The 17249-nt window shown below is 48.8% G+C and overlaps 1 protein-coding gene across 1 annotated transcript; it reads left to right on the forward strand.

The window, feature by feature from the left end:
• Positions 1–601: 601 nt before the first annotated feature.
• On the forward strand, positions 602–9489 carry RDH8 (retinol dehydrogenase 8). The gene is made up of 6 exons (XM_004059971.5): positions 602–719; positions 4185–4343; positions 5881–6060; positions 7920–8013; positions 8465–8648; positions 8744–9489. The coding sequence occupies exons 1-6, from the start codon at positions 617–619 to the stop codon at positions 8957–8959; spliced, it is 936 nt and encodes a 311-aa protein (XP_004060019.2). The 5' UTR covers positions 602–616; the 3' UTR covers positions 8960–9489.
• Positions 9490–17249: the final 7760 nt, after the last annotated feature.

Raw genomic sequence — 17249 nt, forward strand, 5'->3', positions numbered from 1 at the left:
TTGCACCACTGCACTCCAGCCTGGGTGACAAGAGCAAGACTCTGTCTCAAAATAATAATAATAATTTACAGTCATAATAGAAATTATAAATTAAGAAAACAGTTACAAATGTCCAAGGCAGGAGGATCACTTGAAGCCAAGAGTTCGAGACCAATCTGGGCAACATAGCAAGATCCCATGTCTAAAAGAAAAAGAAATTTAAAAATTATCTGGGCATGGTAGTGTGCGCCGGTAGCCCAGCTACTCTGGAGGCTGAGATAGGAGGATCGCTTGAGGCTGTGGTGAGCTATGATGGTGCCACTGCACTCCAGCCTGAGTGATAGAGCAAGACGCTGTCTCTTAAAAACAAACAAACAAAAACCAGTGATGTCTATAGTAGGTGTGGAGAAGAAATGTTTGGCAGATGAAGAAAATGAGCTGAAGAGAGGATTTAAGAGATTCTCTCTTACTGCCTGTTCAGGGTCAGTCCAGAATTGAGGGTCTCCGGGGGAGGACAGAGGCTTTGCCCTGCAGGGGATCTGTGGGAGGGGGTTAGGAGGGAGCAGGTGAGCCCAGGATGAATGGTCAGAGTCAGGTGCTGCCCGGCAGAGGTCACGAGTCCAGGGAGGGGATCAACATGGCCGCTGCACCCCGGACTGTGTTGATCTCCGGCTGTTCATCAGGAATTGGTCTGGAACTTGCAGTGCAACTGGCCCATGACCCCAAGAAGCGCTACCAGGGTAAGAAGTGCAGGGTGGCACTAGGAGGCAGCCGGGTGGAAACGGCTTCCCCAGCACTGTCTCCCCTACCCATCTCTCCCAGCTGCACTTGTGGGCTTGGGGAGACCCAGGATTCCCTCCAGGAATCATCCCCTCATCCTAGAAATATTTCTTGAGCACCTTCTGGGTGCTCTGAATGCTGGCAACACAACTGGGGATGAAATAGACAAAAATCTCAGCCCTCGGGATGGGTGTCATGTGGGGAGGAGAGGGAGAATGGGTGATAAACAGATAAAAAGAAATTGTTGCTATATCTGGTGGGAATAAGTGCTGAGACACAAAATAAAGCATGCTGAGAGTGGCAGGGGGTGGGTGGGTGTTATTTTTAGAAGGGTTTCACTAGGGCATTTCCTAGATTAGAATAATCATTACCCTGATGCTCACTCTTCCACGTCTCCCCAGATTACTGCTTTTACTGAGATAAGCTTCTTAAGTGCTCCTGACCTTGGGGGTTGAAGGGATGGCCTTCTAGTTCTAAGAACTTGCCCTTCTGCACCTCTAGAATAAATCCCTGGGACCTGCATCCTAACCAACCAGGAGAACCCCTGACCCAGAGGGAGCATGCTGGAGTCAAAGTGGGCAAAGGGTTGTTACTTACAAAGAGGCGACTGGGGGTGAGGGCATTGCCCCAGTTGGCAGGGCTGCTTCTCCCAGCCCTCTGCCCTCTGTTTTAGAGACACACACAGCTTTGAGCATGACAGCCTGAGTGCCAGTGTGCAGGGAATAACGTGTGTCCCTATGGGCGGGCAGATGGGTGTATGAAACTGCTGGAGGCTAATGTAATGCACCAGGCTGCATTCTAAGTGCCCTGAATCCAGGAAGTCATTTAATCCTCACATCACACCCATGAGGCAGGCACAATCATTCACCCCATTTTATTATTATTTTATTATTTATTTATTTTGAGTCAGAGTCTTGCTCTGTCACCCAGGCTGAGTGCAGTGGTGCATCTTGGCTCACTGCAGCCTCCACCTCCCACGTTCAAGTGATTTTCATGCCTTGGCCTCCCGAGTTTCTGGGATTAAGGCATGCACCACCACACCCGGCTAAGTTTTTGTATTTTTAATAGACAAGGTTTCACCATGTTGGCCAGACCGGTCTCGAACTCCTGGTCTCAGGTGATCTGCCTGCCTGGGCCTCCCAAAGTGCTGGGATTACAGGCATGAGCCACCGTGCCTGGCCTGCCCTATTTTAGAAATGAGGAAACTAAGGTGCAGACTGTGAAAGGTCTTTGCTCAAGGTCTCCCAGCTGCAAAGTAGCAGAGCTGGGATTTGAACTCAGGCAGCCCATCCCTTGCACCCATGTTTCCCACTATATCACATGTAGATGCAAGTGACCCCATTCACGTGCCTGCTACCCACAAATCACACTGGCCCGAAGACAAGAGGCAAATGCCCCCAGGAGTGTTCATGGGTGATTATGGGTGCACACATTGGGGGATATCAAACACGTATGCTGGTGCGTGTGCAGACATAGTACATATGCTGAGGTCCTGCTTAAGAACATAAGCTTGAGGCTGGGCACAGTGGCTCATGCCTGTAATCTCAGCACTTCGGGAGGCCTAGGTGGACAGATCACCTGAGATCAGGAGTTTGAGACCAGCCTGGCTGACATGGTGAAACCCCGTCTCTACTAAAAATACAAAAAATTAGCCAGGCGTGGTAGTGGATGCCTGTAGTCCCAGCTATTCGGGAGGCTGAGGCAGAAGAATGGCGTGAACCTGTGGGGTGGAGCTTGCAGTGAGTCGAGATCATGCCACTGCACTCCAGCCTAGGCGACAGAGCATGACTCTGTCTCAATAAATAAATAAATAAATATACAAAAATTAGCCAGGCATGGTGGCAGTGCCTGTAATCCCAGCCACTTGAGAGGCTAAGGCAGGAGAATTGCTTGAACCGGGAGACAGAGGTTGCAGTGAGCTGAGATTTCACCACTGTATTCCAGCCTGGGCACCAAGAGCGAGACTCCATCTCAAAAAAAAAAAAAAAAAAAAAAGAGCATAAACTTGGCCAGGTGCTGTGGCTCTCTGGCTCCTCACACCTGTAATCCCAGCACTTTGGGAGGATGAGGTGGGCAGATCACCTGAGGTTCGAGACCAGCCTGACCAATATGGTGAAACCCCATCTCTACTAAAAATACAAAAGATTAGCCAGGTGTGGTGGCAGGCACCTGTACACCTGTAATCACAGCTACTTGGGAGGCTGAGGCAGGGGAATTGCTTGAACCCAGGAGGTGGAGGTTGCAGTGAGCCGAGACTGCACCCCTGTACTCCAGACTGGGCAACAAACAACAGTGAAACTTCGTCCCAAAAAAAAAAAAATATATATATATATATATATGGCTATTCACTTCAGTGTTCATATATGCACATATGTTGGCTATAGTTGTGTATGCATTTTTTTCATGGCAATCTGTTTTATGTTTATATATTTTATTGTCTTACCTACTAGGCTATAAATTCCATGAAGGCAGAAACTTTACCTTATTTATTTATTTATTTATTTATTTATTTATTTATTTATTTATTTTGAGACAGTCTCGCTCTGTTGCCAGGCTGGAGTGCAGTGGCGCTATCTCGGCTCACTGCAAGCTCCGCCTCCCGGGTTCACGCCATTCTCCTGCCTCAGCCTCCCGAGTAGCTGGGACTACAGGCGCCTGCCACCACGCCAGGCTAATTTTTTTTTTTTTTTTTTTTTTTGTATTTTTAGTAGAGACGGGGTTTCACCATGTTAGCCAGGATGGTCTCCATCTCCTGACCTCGTGATCTGCCCGCCTCAGCCTCCCAAAGTGCTGGGATTACAGGCCTGAGCCACTGCGCCGGGCCGCCCGGCCTTATTTTTTATTTTTTGAGACAGGGTCTCACTCTGTCACCCAGACGGTAGTGCAGTGGCTCCATCTCGGCTCACTGCAGCCTCAACCTCCTGGGCTCAAGCAATCCTCCCACCGCAGCCTCCCAAGTAGCCAGGACTACAGGTGGGGGCCACCCACCACACCTGGCAAATTTGTGTATATAATTTTTTTGTAGAGATGGGATCTCGCTATACTTCCCAGGCTGGTCTCAAACTCCTGGGGTCAAGCAATCCTCCCACCTCAGCTTCCCAACGTGCTGGAATTACAGGCTTGAGCCACCACACCTGGTGACTTTATCTTATTTCATGCCATAGCCTCAGCACCCAGAATAGGGCATAGTGTATAGTAGATGCTCAATAAATGTCTGTTGAACTCATGGTTGGAAGGATGGATATAGGTACGTGGAGATGCGTGTACACAAGTGTGCACTTGTTGGCTGAGTGATAAATGTAGGTGTGTAAACTTGTGAGTTTCCATCTCTCTGTGACTTGTAATGCAAGATCACAGACACGCGGCGCCCACACCAAGGGGAAAGGAGCTCAGTGCCTGTCCCTGCTTTACTCTCTGCCCCCCAGTGGTGGCCACCATGAGGGACCTGGGGAAGAAGGAGACACTGGAGGCAGCTGCTGGGGAGGCTCTGGGGCAGACCCTCACCGTGGCCCAGCTGGACGTGTGCAGTGATGAGTCGGTGGCCCAGTGTCTCAGCTGTATCCAGGGAGAAGTGGACGTGCTGGGTGAGACTTCACAGCCCCTGATTCACTAAGCCCCATCCTGGTCTGAGTATAGACCCTCAATACGGCAAGGTCTGAGCACCAGCTCTCTGGCTTCTTCAGCAATCTCTGAACCTGGGCAGAAGGGGTAGACCAGTTGGCCGAGAGGGGTAGACCAGTTGGTCCTACCAATTGATTTATTAAGGGCTGGGTGCAGTGGCTCATACCTGTAATCCTAGCACTTTGGGAGGCCGAGAAAGGAGGATTGCTTGAGCCCAGGAGCTCAAGACCAGCCTGAGCAAAATAGTGAGACTCTGACTCTACAAAAAAATTAAAAATTAGCCAGTCATAGTGGTGCATGCCTAATCCTAGCTACTCGGGAGGCCAAGGTGGGAGGATCCCTTGAGCCCAGGAGTTTGAGGCTGCAGTGAGTTATGATAGAGCCAGTCTGGGGAGACAGAGCAAGACCTTGTCTCAAAAATAATTTTTTTTTTTTGAGACGGAGTCTTGCTCTGCACCCGGGCTGGAGTGCAGTGGTGTGATCTCGGCTCCCTGCAACCTCCACCTCCCAGGTTCAAGCAATTCTCCTGCCTCGCCTCCTGAGTAGCTGGGATTACAGGTGCCTGCCACCATGCCCAGCTAATTTTTGTATTTTTCTTAGAGACGAGGTTTCACCATGTTGGTCAGGCTGGTCTCAAACTCCTGACCTCAAGTGATCTGCCCACCTCGACCTCCCAGAGTGCTGGAATTACAGGCATGCACCACCACACCTGGCCAAAAATCAATTTTTTTTGAGATGGAATTTCACTCTTGTTGCCTAGGCTACAGTGCAATGGCGCAATCTCGGCTCACTGCAACCTCCACCTCCTGGGTTCAAGTGATTCTCCTGTCTCAGCCTCCCAAGTAGCTGGGATTACAGGCAGGCGCCACTACACTTGGCTAATTTTGTATTTTTAGTAGAGACGGGGTTTCTCCATGTTCGTCAGGCTGGTCTCGAAGCCTGACCTCAGGTGATCCACTCGCCTTGGCCTCCCGAAGTGCTGAGATTACAGGCATGAGCCACCATGTCTAGCTCAAAAATCAATTTTTTTAAAAAACAAAAATATTAGAGACACTAGTAACAATCTGAGGCCTGGAGGTGGGGCAGATTTCATGGAATAGAAATTCTCATATATGGAGAAAGCCATATGTGGTTGGGGAAATTACTTGGATGAGTCACTTGGGGAAGACAGCATGATACAGAAATAAGTCATAAGGTCCCTAACCTTCGCAGGAAGGTGGGTGTCGCTGTCTTGATGTAATTTGGGGTCAGAATTGAATTGCTCATAGATTAAGGGGGGCACTATTCCCAGCAGCCCTTCCTCCCACTCAGGGCTGAGGATCCCCTATGACAAATGCTAAACTGTGTTTAAAGGTCACCAAGGTTTCATATTTGTCCATCCAAGATACCCTGGACTGGCCTTGGACTTGGAGTACGGGGTGAGGTGTTTCAGGGAGTGTCTAGAAGTAATGCTAGAAGAGTGAGGGACTTTAAGGTAACCCTTAGTACCTCTTCTCTTAGTGAATAATGCTGGAATGGGCCTGGTGGGGCCCCTGGAGGGGCTCAGCCTTGCTGCCATGCAGAATGTCTTTGACACCAACTTTTTCGGAGCTGTCCGTCTCGTCAAAGCTGTGCTTCCAGGCATGAAGAGGAGGCGGCAGGGCCACATCGTGGTGATCAGCAGTGTCATGGGCCTGCAGGGTGAGCTGTGGGGACCCAACCCTGGAAATCCCACCAGTGTCTGATCCTCCCCAGACTGGGAGGATGGCGAATGGGTTTTAGATCATATTCTAAATTAGCATGGACCCCGGGCACGGTGATTCATGCCGGTAATCTTAGCACTTTGGGAGGCTGAGACGGGTGGATTGCCTGAGCTCAGGAGTTTGAGACCAGCCTGGGCAACATGGTGAAAGCCCGTTCCTACTAAAATACAAAAAAATCAGCCGGGCATGGTGGCATGTGCCTGTAATCCCAGCTACTCAGGAGGCTGAGGCACGAGAATTGCTTGAACCTGGGAGGTGGAGGTTGCAGTGAGCCAAGATCGTGCCACTGCACTCCAGCCTAGGCAACAAAGTGAAATTCTGTCTCAAAAAAATAATAATAATAAAATAAAATAAATTAGCCTGGAGAATTGTGTTCAGAAGGATTCTGAAGTTCAGAAGGAAAAAGTGGCCAGACATGGTGACTCACGTCTATAATCCCAGTACTTTGCGTGGCCTAGGCAGGAGGGCTGTTTGAGCTCAGGAGTTTGAGACCAGCCTGGTCAACACAGGGAGTCCTCATCACTACTAAAAATTTTTTTAAAATTGGGCCAGGCACGGTGACTCATGCCTGTAATCCCAACACTTTGGGAGGCCGAGGCAGGTGGATTACCCAAGATCAGGAGTTCAAGACCAGCCTGGCCAACATTGTGAAATCCCATCTCTACTAAAAATACAAAAAAATTAGCCGTGTGTGGTGGCACACACCTGTAGTCCCAGCTACTCGGGGGGCTGAAGCAGGAGAATTGCTTGAGCCCCGGAGGCAGAGGTCGCAATGAGCTGAGATTGCGCCATTGCACTCCAGCCTGGGCAACAAGAGCAAGACTCTGTCTAAAAAATAAATAAATAAGTAAGTAAACAAACAAACAAACAAAAAAAACAACAACAAAACTTTGGCCAGACGTGGTGGTTCATGCCTGTAATCCCAGCACTTTGTGAGGCTGAGGCTGATGGATCACTTGAGGTCAGGAGTTGGAGACCAGAATGGCCAACATGGTGAAACTCCGTCTCTAGTAAAAATACAAAAATTAGCCGGGCGTGGTGGTGTGCACCTGTAGTCCCAGCTACTCAGGAGGCTGAGGCAGGAGATTCACTTGATCTCAGGAGGCAGAGGCTGCACTCCAGCCTGGATGACAGAGTGAGACTCCGTCTCCCCCCCGCCAAAAAAAATTAAATTAAATAAAAAAATCAGCCAAGCATCCTAGTGTGTGCCTGTAGTCCCAGTTACTCAGGAGGCTGAAGTGGGAGGATCGCTTAAGCTCAGGAGTTCAAGGCTGCAGTGAGCCATGATTGCACCACTGCACCCCAGACTGCAGAACAGAGCAACACCCTATCAAAAAAGAAAAAGAAAAAGAGAGAGAGAGAGAAGGAAGGAAGGAAGGAAGGAAGGAGGGAGGGAGGGAGGGAGGAAGGAAGGAAGGAAGGAAGGAAGGGAGGGAGGAAGAAAGGGAGGGAGGAAGAAAGGGAGGGAGGAAGAGAGACAAGGGCCCTAATGAAGAGAAAAATGAAGGGGATCCCCAAGCGGCCCCAAAGGTTTAGAGAATGGAGGGAAATAGGGGAGTTTCCTGGGACCAGGTGGAGCTGGGAGGAGGTGGCACCCGGCACCCGAGAACAACCTCTTTCTGACCCCATATGACCCCATCACACAATGCCATACACCCATCATCTTGGCACCATGTATCTGCTTTCTCTGGTTCCCACATCCTCTTTGCTCTGTCTCCCAAAGACCCCATCACCCTGGAACCCACAAAGCCCACCTCCCAGACCCCCAAAGAGCTCTCCTCCCTCTGACCCTCACAGGTGTCATCTTCAACGATGTCTATGCAGCTTCCAAGTTCGCCCTGGAGGGATTCTTCGAAAGCCTCGCTATCCAGCTGCTGCAGTTCAACATCTTGTGAGGCGGGCACGTGGGCAGAGGGGGCTTGGAGGCAGTGATGGGGAGGTGCGATCGAAAGGGGGAGAGGAGAGATGAAGACAATGAAGCTGAGTGCCGTGGCTCACACCTGTAATTCCAACGTTTTGAGAGGCTGAAATGGGAGGATCGCTTGAGGTCAGGCATTTGAGACCAGCCTGGGCAACATAGTGAGACCCCCATCTCAGCCCAAAATTTAAAAATTAGCCAAGGGTGGTGGTGTGTGTACCTGCAGTCCCAGCTACTCAGGAGGCTGAGGCGGAGGATTGTTTGAACCCAGGAGTTGGAGGCTGCAGACAGCTATGATCATGCCACTGCACCCCAGCCTGGGCAACAGAGTGAGACCCTGTATCTTTAAAAAAAAAAAATTGGACAAAATAGGTCAGGGAGTGGTTGGGGCATCAGACTTACACTACCCATGCCTGGTCGCCAGCATCTCCCTGGTGGAGCCAGGCCCCGTGGTCACCGAGTTTGAGGGGAAGCTTCTGGCGCAGGTTTCTACGGCTGAGTTCCCAGGCACTGACCCTGAGACCCTGCACTACTTCCGGGACCTCTATCTCCCAGCCTCCAGGGAGCTGTTTCGCTCCGTGGGACAGAGCCCACAGGACGTGGTTCAGGTGAGTGAAGGGCCCAGAGCCCCAAGACGTGGCTCAGGTATGTTGCGGGGTGAGGCCCTCCCTGGGTCCCAGCGCTCAGGGCCTCCATTCTGCAGGCCATCGTCAACGTCATCAGCTCGACTCGACCACCCCTGCGCCAACAGACCAACATCCGCTACTCGCCGCTGACCACACTCAAAACCGTGGACTCCTCTGGCAGCCTGTATGTGCGAACGACCCACCGCCTCCTCTTCCGCTGTCCACGCCTCCTCAACCTTGGCCTTCAATGTCTGTCCTGCGGCTGCCTCCCAACGCGGGTGCGGCCAAGATGAGCAGAACAGAGCTTCGCGATCCCCATCCCTGAACAACCAGACCTCTTCATTCCACATCTAATTCAAAGGATGAACAGACTCTTCATTTATTCATTCTGCAAACTCCCCCTCCCCTCCTCTGTGCCTAGACATGGCTAGAATCCCAGAAGGGCCTTTATTTTCAGGCATAGACTCCTCTGTGGTCACAGCTGGAGCACAGAGAGGGACCCTGGGAACTTGGCCTGGGAAGCCCAGAGCAGGAAGCCACAGCTGTCTCTGGGAAAGCAAGGGAGGCTTCCTGGAGGAAGCGGCATTGTTATGAGCCTTGAAGGAAGAGACAGACTCTGTTACATTCAACCTCGTGACTTCATGATCCTGGGTCTGAGAATACAGGAATGATTCATAGCCCACCCCCCACCTCCATGCATACACCAGAGCTCTGTGGACCAAGGGGACATTCCTGGTCACACACTCCATCAGCAAAATGTATTTGAGCACACACCAGCAATGTATGTATATTTTTTTCATTAAATATATATGTATAACCACAAGTTGTAGTTACATTTACTATTTAATAAAGCTCAATTTCTTAAAATTAAATAAAAACTTAAAAAGCCAGTTGAACTACTGGCTCCAAAGAGAGAGAGAGAGAAAGAGAGAGAAAGCAAGCAAGCAAGCCAGACATGGTGCCTCATGCCTGTAATCCCAGCACTTCGGGAGGCCGAGGCAAGTGGAGGCCAGGAGTTTGAGATCAGTCTGGCCAACATAGAGAAACATTCTGTCTACTAAAAATACAAAAATTAGCTGTGCGTGGTGGCAGGCGCCTGTAATCCCAGCTACTCAGGAAGCTGAGGCATGAGAATCACTTGAACCCAGGAGGCGGAGGTTGCAGTGAGGCCAAGACGGCGCCACTGCACTCCAGCCTGGGCAACAGAATGAGACTTTGTCTCAAAAAAATACAAAAACAAAAACTCATGAATGGATAAATAGACTTTTGTATATTCTTTTTTTTTTTCTTTGAGATGGAGTCTCGCTCTGTCGCCCAGGCTGGAGTACAGTGGCGCGATCTCGGCTCACTGCAAGCTCTGCCTCCCGGGTTCCTGCCATTTTCCTGCCTCAGCCTCCCAAGTAGCTGGAACTACAGGCGCCCGCCACCACACCCGGCTAATTTTTTGTATTTTTAGTAGAGATGGAGTTTCACCATGTTAGCCAGGATGGTCTTGATCTCCTGACCTTGTGATCTGCCCACCTCGGCCTCGCAAAGTGCTGGGATTACAGGCGTGAGCCACCGCGCCCGGCCAACTTTTGTATATTCTTAAAGAGAAAGGAAATTCTGACACGTGGGTAAATACTGAGAATACCATACTGAGTGAAATAAACCAGATAGAAAATTCCACTTATCTGAGATGCCTAAGGTAGTCAAATTCATAGAGATAGAAAGTCACACAGTGGGCGCCAGGGGCTGAGGGAGGACAGAATGGGGAATTAGTGTTTCATGGGGACAGAGTTTCAGTTTGGGAAGATGAGAAAGTTCTGGAGATGGATAGCGGTGATGGTTGCACAACAGTGTGAATGAACCTAAGGCCACTGATCTGTACAGTTATAAATGGTTAAAATGGTAATTTTTTTTTTTTGAGTCAGAGTCTCGCTGTCACCCAGGCTAGAGTGCAGTGGCAGAATCTCAGCTCACTGCAATCTCTGCCTCCTGAGTTCTAGCGATTCTCCTGCCTCACTCTCCTGAGTAGCTGGGATTACAGGCACCCACCACCACGCCTAGCTAATTTTTGTATTTTTAGTAGAGATGGGTTTTTTCCATGTTGGCCAGGCTGATCTCAAACTCTTGACCTCAGATGACCCTCCCACCTTGGCCCCCCAAAGTGCTGGGATTACAGGCATAAGCCACTGCGCCCAGCCAAAAATGGTAAATTTTGTAGTGCACATATTTTACCACAACTTTGAAAACAGACATAGAGTGTTTTAGTTTAAAAAAAAAAAACTGAATATAGACCAGGCACAGTAGCTCACGCCTGTAATTCCAGCACTTTGGGAGGCCAAGGCAGGTGGATCACCTGAAGTCAGGAGTTTGAGACCATCCTGGCCAACATGGAAAAACCCCATCTCTACTAAAAATACAAAAATTAGCTAGGCATTGTGGTGCGCGCCTGTAATCCCAGATACTCCAGAGGCTGAGGCATGATAATTGCCTGAACCCAGGAGGCAGAGGTTGTGGTCAGCTGAGATTGCACCTCTGCACTCCAGCCTGGGTGACAGAGTGAGACTCTGTCTCAAAACAAAAACCAAACAAACAAAAAAATGGAATATATACTTTTTAAAAAGCTTTTTCACTAAAAGCAGCATACTATACAAATAAATGTGAACTTTAGTTGTTTCCTTGAATCATGTATACCTTGGAGGATTTTCTTTTTTTTCTTTTTTGAGACAGGGTCTCACTCTCTCCCCCAGGCTGGGGTGCAGCGGCGCAATCTCGGCTCACTGCAACCTCTGCCTCCCGGGTTCAGGTGATTCTCCCACCTCAGCCTCCTGAGTAGCTGGGACTACAGGCTTGTGCCACCACGCCTGGCTAATTTTTGTATTTTTAGTAGAGACAGGGTTTCACTGTGTTAGCCAGGCTGGTCTCAAACTCCTGACTGATTCGCCCTCCTTGGCCTCCCAAAGTGCTGGGATTACAGGCGTGAGCCACTGTGCCTGGTCGCAGGGTTTTCCATATCGGCCCAAGCAGACATCCTCATTCTTTGCAGATCTGGAGTTTATTCCATTGTGGAGATAAGCAATAATTTATGCAACTCTTTTCTCTACTAATAGATCTCTGGATTCTCTCCAAATGTTTGCTATTACATAAATGGCAGCAATGACAAACCTCATATCATCTCACACATGTGCAAGAGTTTCTGTCATGAGATTATTTGGCCAAAGTATCTATGCATTTGTAATTTTTCTGAACATTATCAAATTCTTGTCCGTCCTGGAGGACCAATGTCCATATGTTAGCCTCCTTGCTTGGCAATACCTTTGGCACACACCGTGTTATCTGTCTTCTGAATTTATGCAAATCTAATGGATAAAAATTGGTATCTTGGTGTGGTTTTAAATTGTACTTCTCTTATTATGAGAGAAGCTGAATATCTTTTCAAATGTTAAAGAACCTTTTGTGTTTCATTTTTAGTGGGCATTCTGATCACACCTTTGCCCAATTTATTTTCTGTTGGATTGTTGATGTTTTTATTATTCAATTCTAGAAACTTTATATATTGAAGAAATTAAGGAGTCTGATACAAAGTGCAGACCCTTTCATTCCCAGTTTGCTTTTTTTTTTTCTTTTTTAACTTATCTGTTAAGGGTGTTTGGCCTTATTTTTATGTTGTGGAATTGTTATTATCACTATTATTTGAGATGAAGTTTCATTCTTGTTGCCCAGGCTGGAGTGCAATGGTGCGATCTCGGCTCAGCACAACCTCCTCCTCCCGAGTTCAAGTGATTCCCCTGCCTCAGCCTCCCGAGTAGCTGGGATTACCGGCATGTGCCACCACACCCGGCTAATTTTTGTATTTTCAGTAGAGATGGGGTTTCTCCATGTTGGTCAGGCTGGTCTCAAACTCCCGACCTCAGGTGATCCACCTGCCTCAGCCTCCCAATGTCCTGGGATTACAGGCGTGAGCCACCATACCTGGCCATTATTATTATTTTACTTTTAAATTTCAAGACACAGAAACAAAGAACATACTGATAGCACAGTGGCTCACGCATGTAATCCCAACACTGGGAGGTGGAGGCAAGAGAATCACTTGAGTCCAGGATTTTGAGACCAGCCTGGGCAGCATAGCAAAACCCCATCTCTACAAAAAATTTTTAAAAATTAGCCTGGTGTGGTGTCATGTCCTTGTAGTCTCAGCTACTCAGGAGGTTGAAGCAGGAGGATCTCTTGCATCCAGGAATTGGAGGCTGCAGTAAAATATGATCGCACCACTGCACTCCAGCCTGCTGAGAGAGACAGTCCCTGTCTCAAATAAATAAATAAAATAAGAAAGGACATACACAGACTGATTCTGTTAAAACACAAAGACAGGCCGGATGCGGTGGCTCATGCCTGTAATCCCAGCACTTTGGGAGGCCGAGGTGGGCGGATCACGAGGTCAGGAGATCGAGACCATCCTGGTTAACATGGTGAAACCCCGTGTCTACTAAAAGTACAAAAAATTAGCCAGGCATGGTGGCGGGCGCCTGTAGTCCCAGCTACTCGGGAGGCTGAGGCAGGAGAATGGCATGAACCCGGGAGGCGGAGCTTGCAGTGAGCCGAGATCATGCCAATGCAGCAAGCCGACATTGCACCACTGCACTCCAGCCTGGGCGACAGAGTGAGACTCCGTCTCACAAAAAAAAAACAAAAACAACACACACACACACACACACACACACACACACACACACACACACACACACACAAAGACAATGTCAATGCCCTTTTCAAACCTCTGCAGTGGTTTCTCCTCTTATTTAGACTTTTTGTTTTTTTTTTTGAGACAGGGTCTTGCTCTGTCATTCAGATCGAAGTACAGTGGTGCAATCACTCAGCCTCGACCTGCTAGGCTCAAGAGATCCTCCCACCTCAGCCTCCTGAGTAGCTGGGACCACAGGTGCGTGCCACCATGCCTAGCTAACTTTTTAAACATTTTTTGTAGAGGGGGGGAGTCTCACTATGTTGGCCAGGCTGGTCTTGAACTCCTGGTCTCAAGCAATCCTTCCACCTTGGCCTCTCAAAGTGCTGGGATTACAGGTGTGAGCCATGATGTCCGGCATGCTTCCCCTCTTATTTAGACTCAGATCAAAACTGCATCATCTGGCCACTGAATATTTGTCTCAAATTATCTCCTACTTTTTCCCCATCACCCACTCACTCCAGCAACACTGACTTCTTTGCTGTGCCGTTTCGTCTGTCTGTCTGTCTGTCTTTATCTCTTTTTAGAGACAGGGTCTCTCTCTGTCACCCAGGCTGGTGTGCAGTGGCATGATCATAGTTCACTGCAACCTCAAACTCCTGGACTCAAGTGATCCTTCAGGCTTGGCCTCCTAAAGTGCTGGTGTTACTGGTGTGAGCCACCACGCCTGGCCTACTTGCTGTTTCTTAAACACTCCAACCTCAATACCTTTGCACTTGCTGTTCCCTCTACATAGAATGCTTTTCCCAAATATCCACAAGGTTCCCTTCCTCATTTCCTTCATGCGCTCAAATACCCTCAAATACCACCTCCTCCAAGAGGTCCTCCAGGCTCACCTCAAGATAGCACACTGTCCCTTTATTTTCTTACGTGTTTTATTTCCCATGATCTGACATGGTTCTCTCTCTTTTTTTTTCTTTCTTCCTTCCTTCCTTCCTCCCTCCCTTCCTCCCTTCCTTCCTTCTCTTTCTTTCATTCTAAAAAAAAATAATAATAGAAACAGGGGTCTTGCTTTATTGAGCAGGCTGCTTTTGAATTCCTGGGCTCAAGTGATCCTCCCACCTCGGCCTCTCAAAGTGCTGGGATTACAGACATGAGCCACCACGCCCAGCAGGCATATACCACTGTTTCTTGCTTGTCTCCACCCACTAAAATGTCAGCTCCATGGGCAGGGGACTGTTGTCTATTTGCTCTACCCACATCACCAGCACCGTGGAAACCAAAAAATGACTCAAGGAGTTAACCAAGCTGGCACATCCTGGCAGTACAGTCCACCCTGAGAAGCTCCTGACACCTCCTACCTGGACAAGACAGGGTACTTCTCTGACCCTCAGTTTCTTCATCTGTGAAATGGAACTTGCCAGGGAGAAAGTTATATTAAGGGCTGGAATGTAGTCGGTGTCTAATAAATTAGAGCCCTTAATAGTTATGTTGATGGTAGCCTTATTCCTTGGTCTCCTGGGTCCTGCCCGGCCTTCCCTGGGAAGCTCTGAGCTCAAAGCCCTGGAGGAGGGAGTAAAACCAGAGGCTGCATCTCTGCAAGGACACATCCCTGCAAGTCCACCCCTCCCGCCCGCGCCTTCTCGGTGCAAACTCCCGATCCCAGGGAGGGGAAGGCGGGCGGAATCTGAGCGGCAGGCGCAGCTGCTCCGGGCGGGCGGCCAAGGTCCCCTCCCTCCAGCACTGGCATTCCTGAGGGAGGGGCCGAGCGCAGCTGCCCGCCGGGCCGGAGGCTCGCTTGCGCCCTCTGGTGTCCAAGTACGAGAGGCCACGTGGACTTGCGCACCAGCAGCCGGTCTGTTCTAGGCCACTGTCTGCAGCTCAGGTGGACCCGGGTGGAGCTAGGTCTACCCCCTACCTTTCTTGGGCTCCCTTTACCATCCGGGTTCACGAACTCAGCTTCCATCACTAAACTTGCTGTGTGACCCTGAGCAAGACACTCAACCTCCCTGTGCCACAGTTTCTTAGCTGTGCAATTTGGGACAGGATCCTTTACCTTTTTAGTGCCACTTTTTCTTTCTTTTCTCCTTTTTCTTTCTTTCTTTCCTTCTTTCTTTCTCTTTCTTTTCATTCGTTCGTTCTTTCTCTTTCTTCTTCTTTTTCTTTTTCTTTTTCTCTTCTTTCTCTCCTTTCTTTCTTTCTTTCTTTCTTTCTTTCTGTTATAGAGATGGGGTCTCACTGTGTTGCCCAGGCTGGTCTCAAACTCCTGGGCTCAAGCAATCCTCCTGCTTTGGCCTCCCAAAATGCTGGGATTACAAGAGTAAGCCACCACCCTGGTTGCCTTCATTTTTTCTTTTTCTTTCTTTCTTCCTTTTTTAATTTTTGGACACAATCTCACTCTGTTGCCCAGGCCAGAGTGCAGTGGCAGGATTACTGTTCACTGTAGCCTTGACTCCTGTGCTCAAGCGATCCTCCCACCTCAACCCCCTGAGTAGTTGGTGTTATGCACGCTTCTAATTGAAGAGACACCCTGAACAGGCTAAGTGTGAGCAACAAGGCTGTTTACTCACTTTTCGGCTGAGTCCGAAAAGGGAATCAGCGAAGGGTGGTTGGAGTGGAACTGGTTTTATAGGTTTGGGGTAGGTAGTGGAAAGTTACAGTTAGGGGCAATTTCTTCGGGCAGGGGAAGAATGTCACAAGGTGCATAGTCACGAGGTGGGAGGTCACAAGGCACGATATCACAAGGTTGATTGATTAGTTAGGGCAGGGCAGGAGCAGATCACAATGGTGGAATGTCACAAGGTTGGTTAATAAGTTAAGGCAGGAACTAGCTGTTTCTTCTTTAGTGGTTCTCCTGTTGCTCCAGGCTTCGTGACTCCAGGAGGCCTGTACGTGTGGCTCACAGGGATCACAATGGCTGGACCATGGTGTAGCCTGTTCAGAGGACCTTACATTCCTGTCTTTTTATGTTTAATAATGAAAAATAAAATGAGAAAGAAGTAAAACGAGAAAGAGTAGTGTAATGTTGGGATGTTGGGGTGAAAATTTTCGGGATGGTATGGAGGGGTGATCGGTGATGTTTTGGGATGATGGGTAATGTTTCTCAGGGCTGCTTCAAGCGGGGTTAGGGGCAGCATGGGAACCTAAAGTTGGAGAGATTAAACTGAAGAAAGATCTTGGTGTAGGGGGCGATATTGTGAGGTTTTAGGAGGAGTATTTGCCGTATTGATTGATTAGTAATAGCTTAGATGCAATTTTGTATAAACTGAGAGATTAGCCTGAAAAGACAAGGTCCGATCAAGAGGAGGAGAAGGATGAAAGGGCCTGTTAGTGGAAGGAGCCTTGAAGCTAGGCTAGAGAATGGCAAGGTAGGTCCAGAATAATTATTTGCCTGATTTGCAAGTTTTTGAGCTTTGTCTTTAAATTTTTTGATGTTATCATATACGAGGCCAGATTGATTTAAGTAAAAGCAGCATTCTTCATTTAAGAATAGGCAGAGTCCTCCTTTTTCAGCAGTAAGCAGATTGAGGCCTCGGCGATTGTGGAGGACAACTGCACCCAAGGAATCGACCTGGGCTTGGAGGGCAGAGAGTGTTTGAGTTATATCGGTAAGGCTAGCGGAGAAGTCATTGGAGAGACTGAGAAAAGTAGTGATGTTGTAAGGCCTGCTACTCCTGTCCCGACTGAAGCGGCAGAGACTTCTAGTCCTACAAACGGAATTAATGGAATGACTTTTTTTTTGTCGTGCTGAGGTTAAGAGAGGAACAGGCAGCTATTCACTACCATTTGCAAACTTGATTTTGGAAGTAAGGAAAACTAGAGTATGGGTTCCTGTCTGATTGGCAGGGAGGCACATGTAGGTGGAAAAGCCACAGAGAAAAAAGAGTCTTTGAGGCATGCAAAACTGGAAGTGCAGA

The sequence above is a fragment of the Gorilla gorilla genome, chromosome 20 (genome assembly GCF_029281585.2).
Source record: "Gorilla gorilla gorilla isolate KB3781 chromosome 20, NHGRI_mGorGor1-v2.1_pri, whole genome shotgun sequence".
Taxonomy (NCBI): Eukaryota; Metazoa; Chordata; class Mammalia; order Primates; family Hominidae; genus Gorilla; species Gorilla gorilla.

Coding starts and splice junctions, on each gene's coding strand:
- RDH8 (XM_004059971.5), top strand. CDS start 617: ATGGCCGCTGCACCCCGGACTGTGTTGATCTCCGGCTGTTCATCAGGA. Junction 720..4,184: donor CCCCAAGAAGCGCTACCAGG/GTAAGAAGTGCA, acceptor TCTGCCCCCCAG/TGGTGGCCACCATGAGGGAC. Junction 8,649..8,743: donor GCCCACAGGACGTGGTTCAG/GTGAGTGAAGGG, acceptor TCCATTCTGCAG/GCCATCGTCAACGTCATCAG.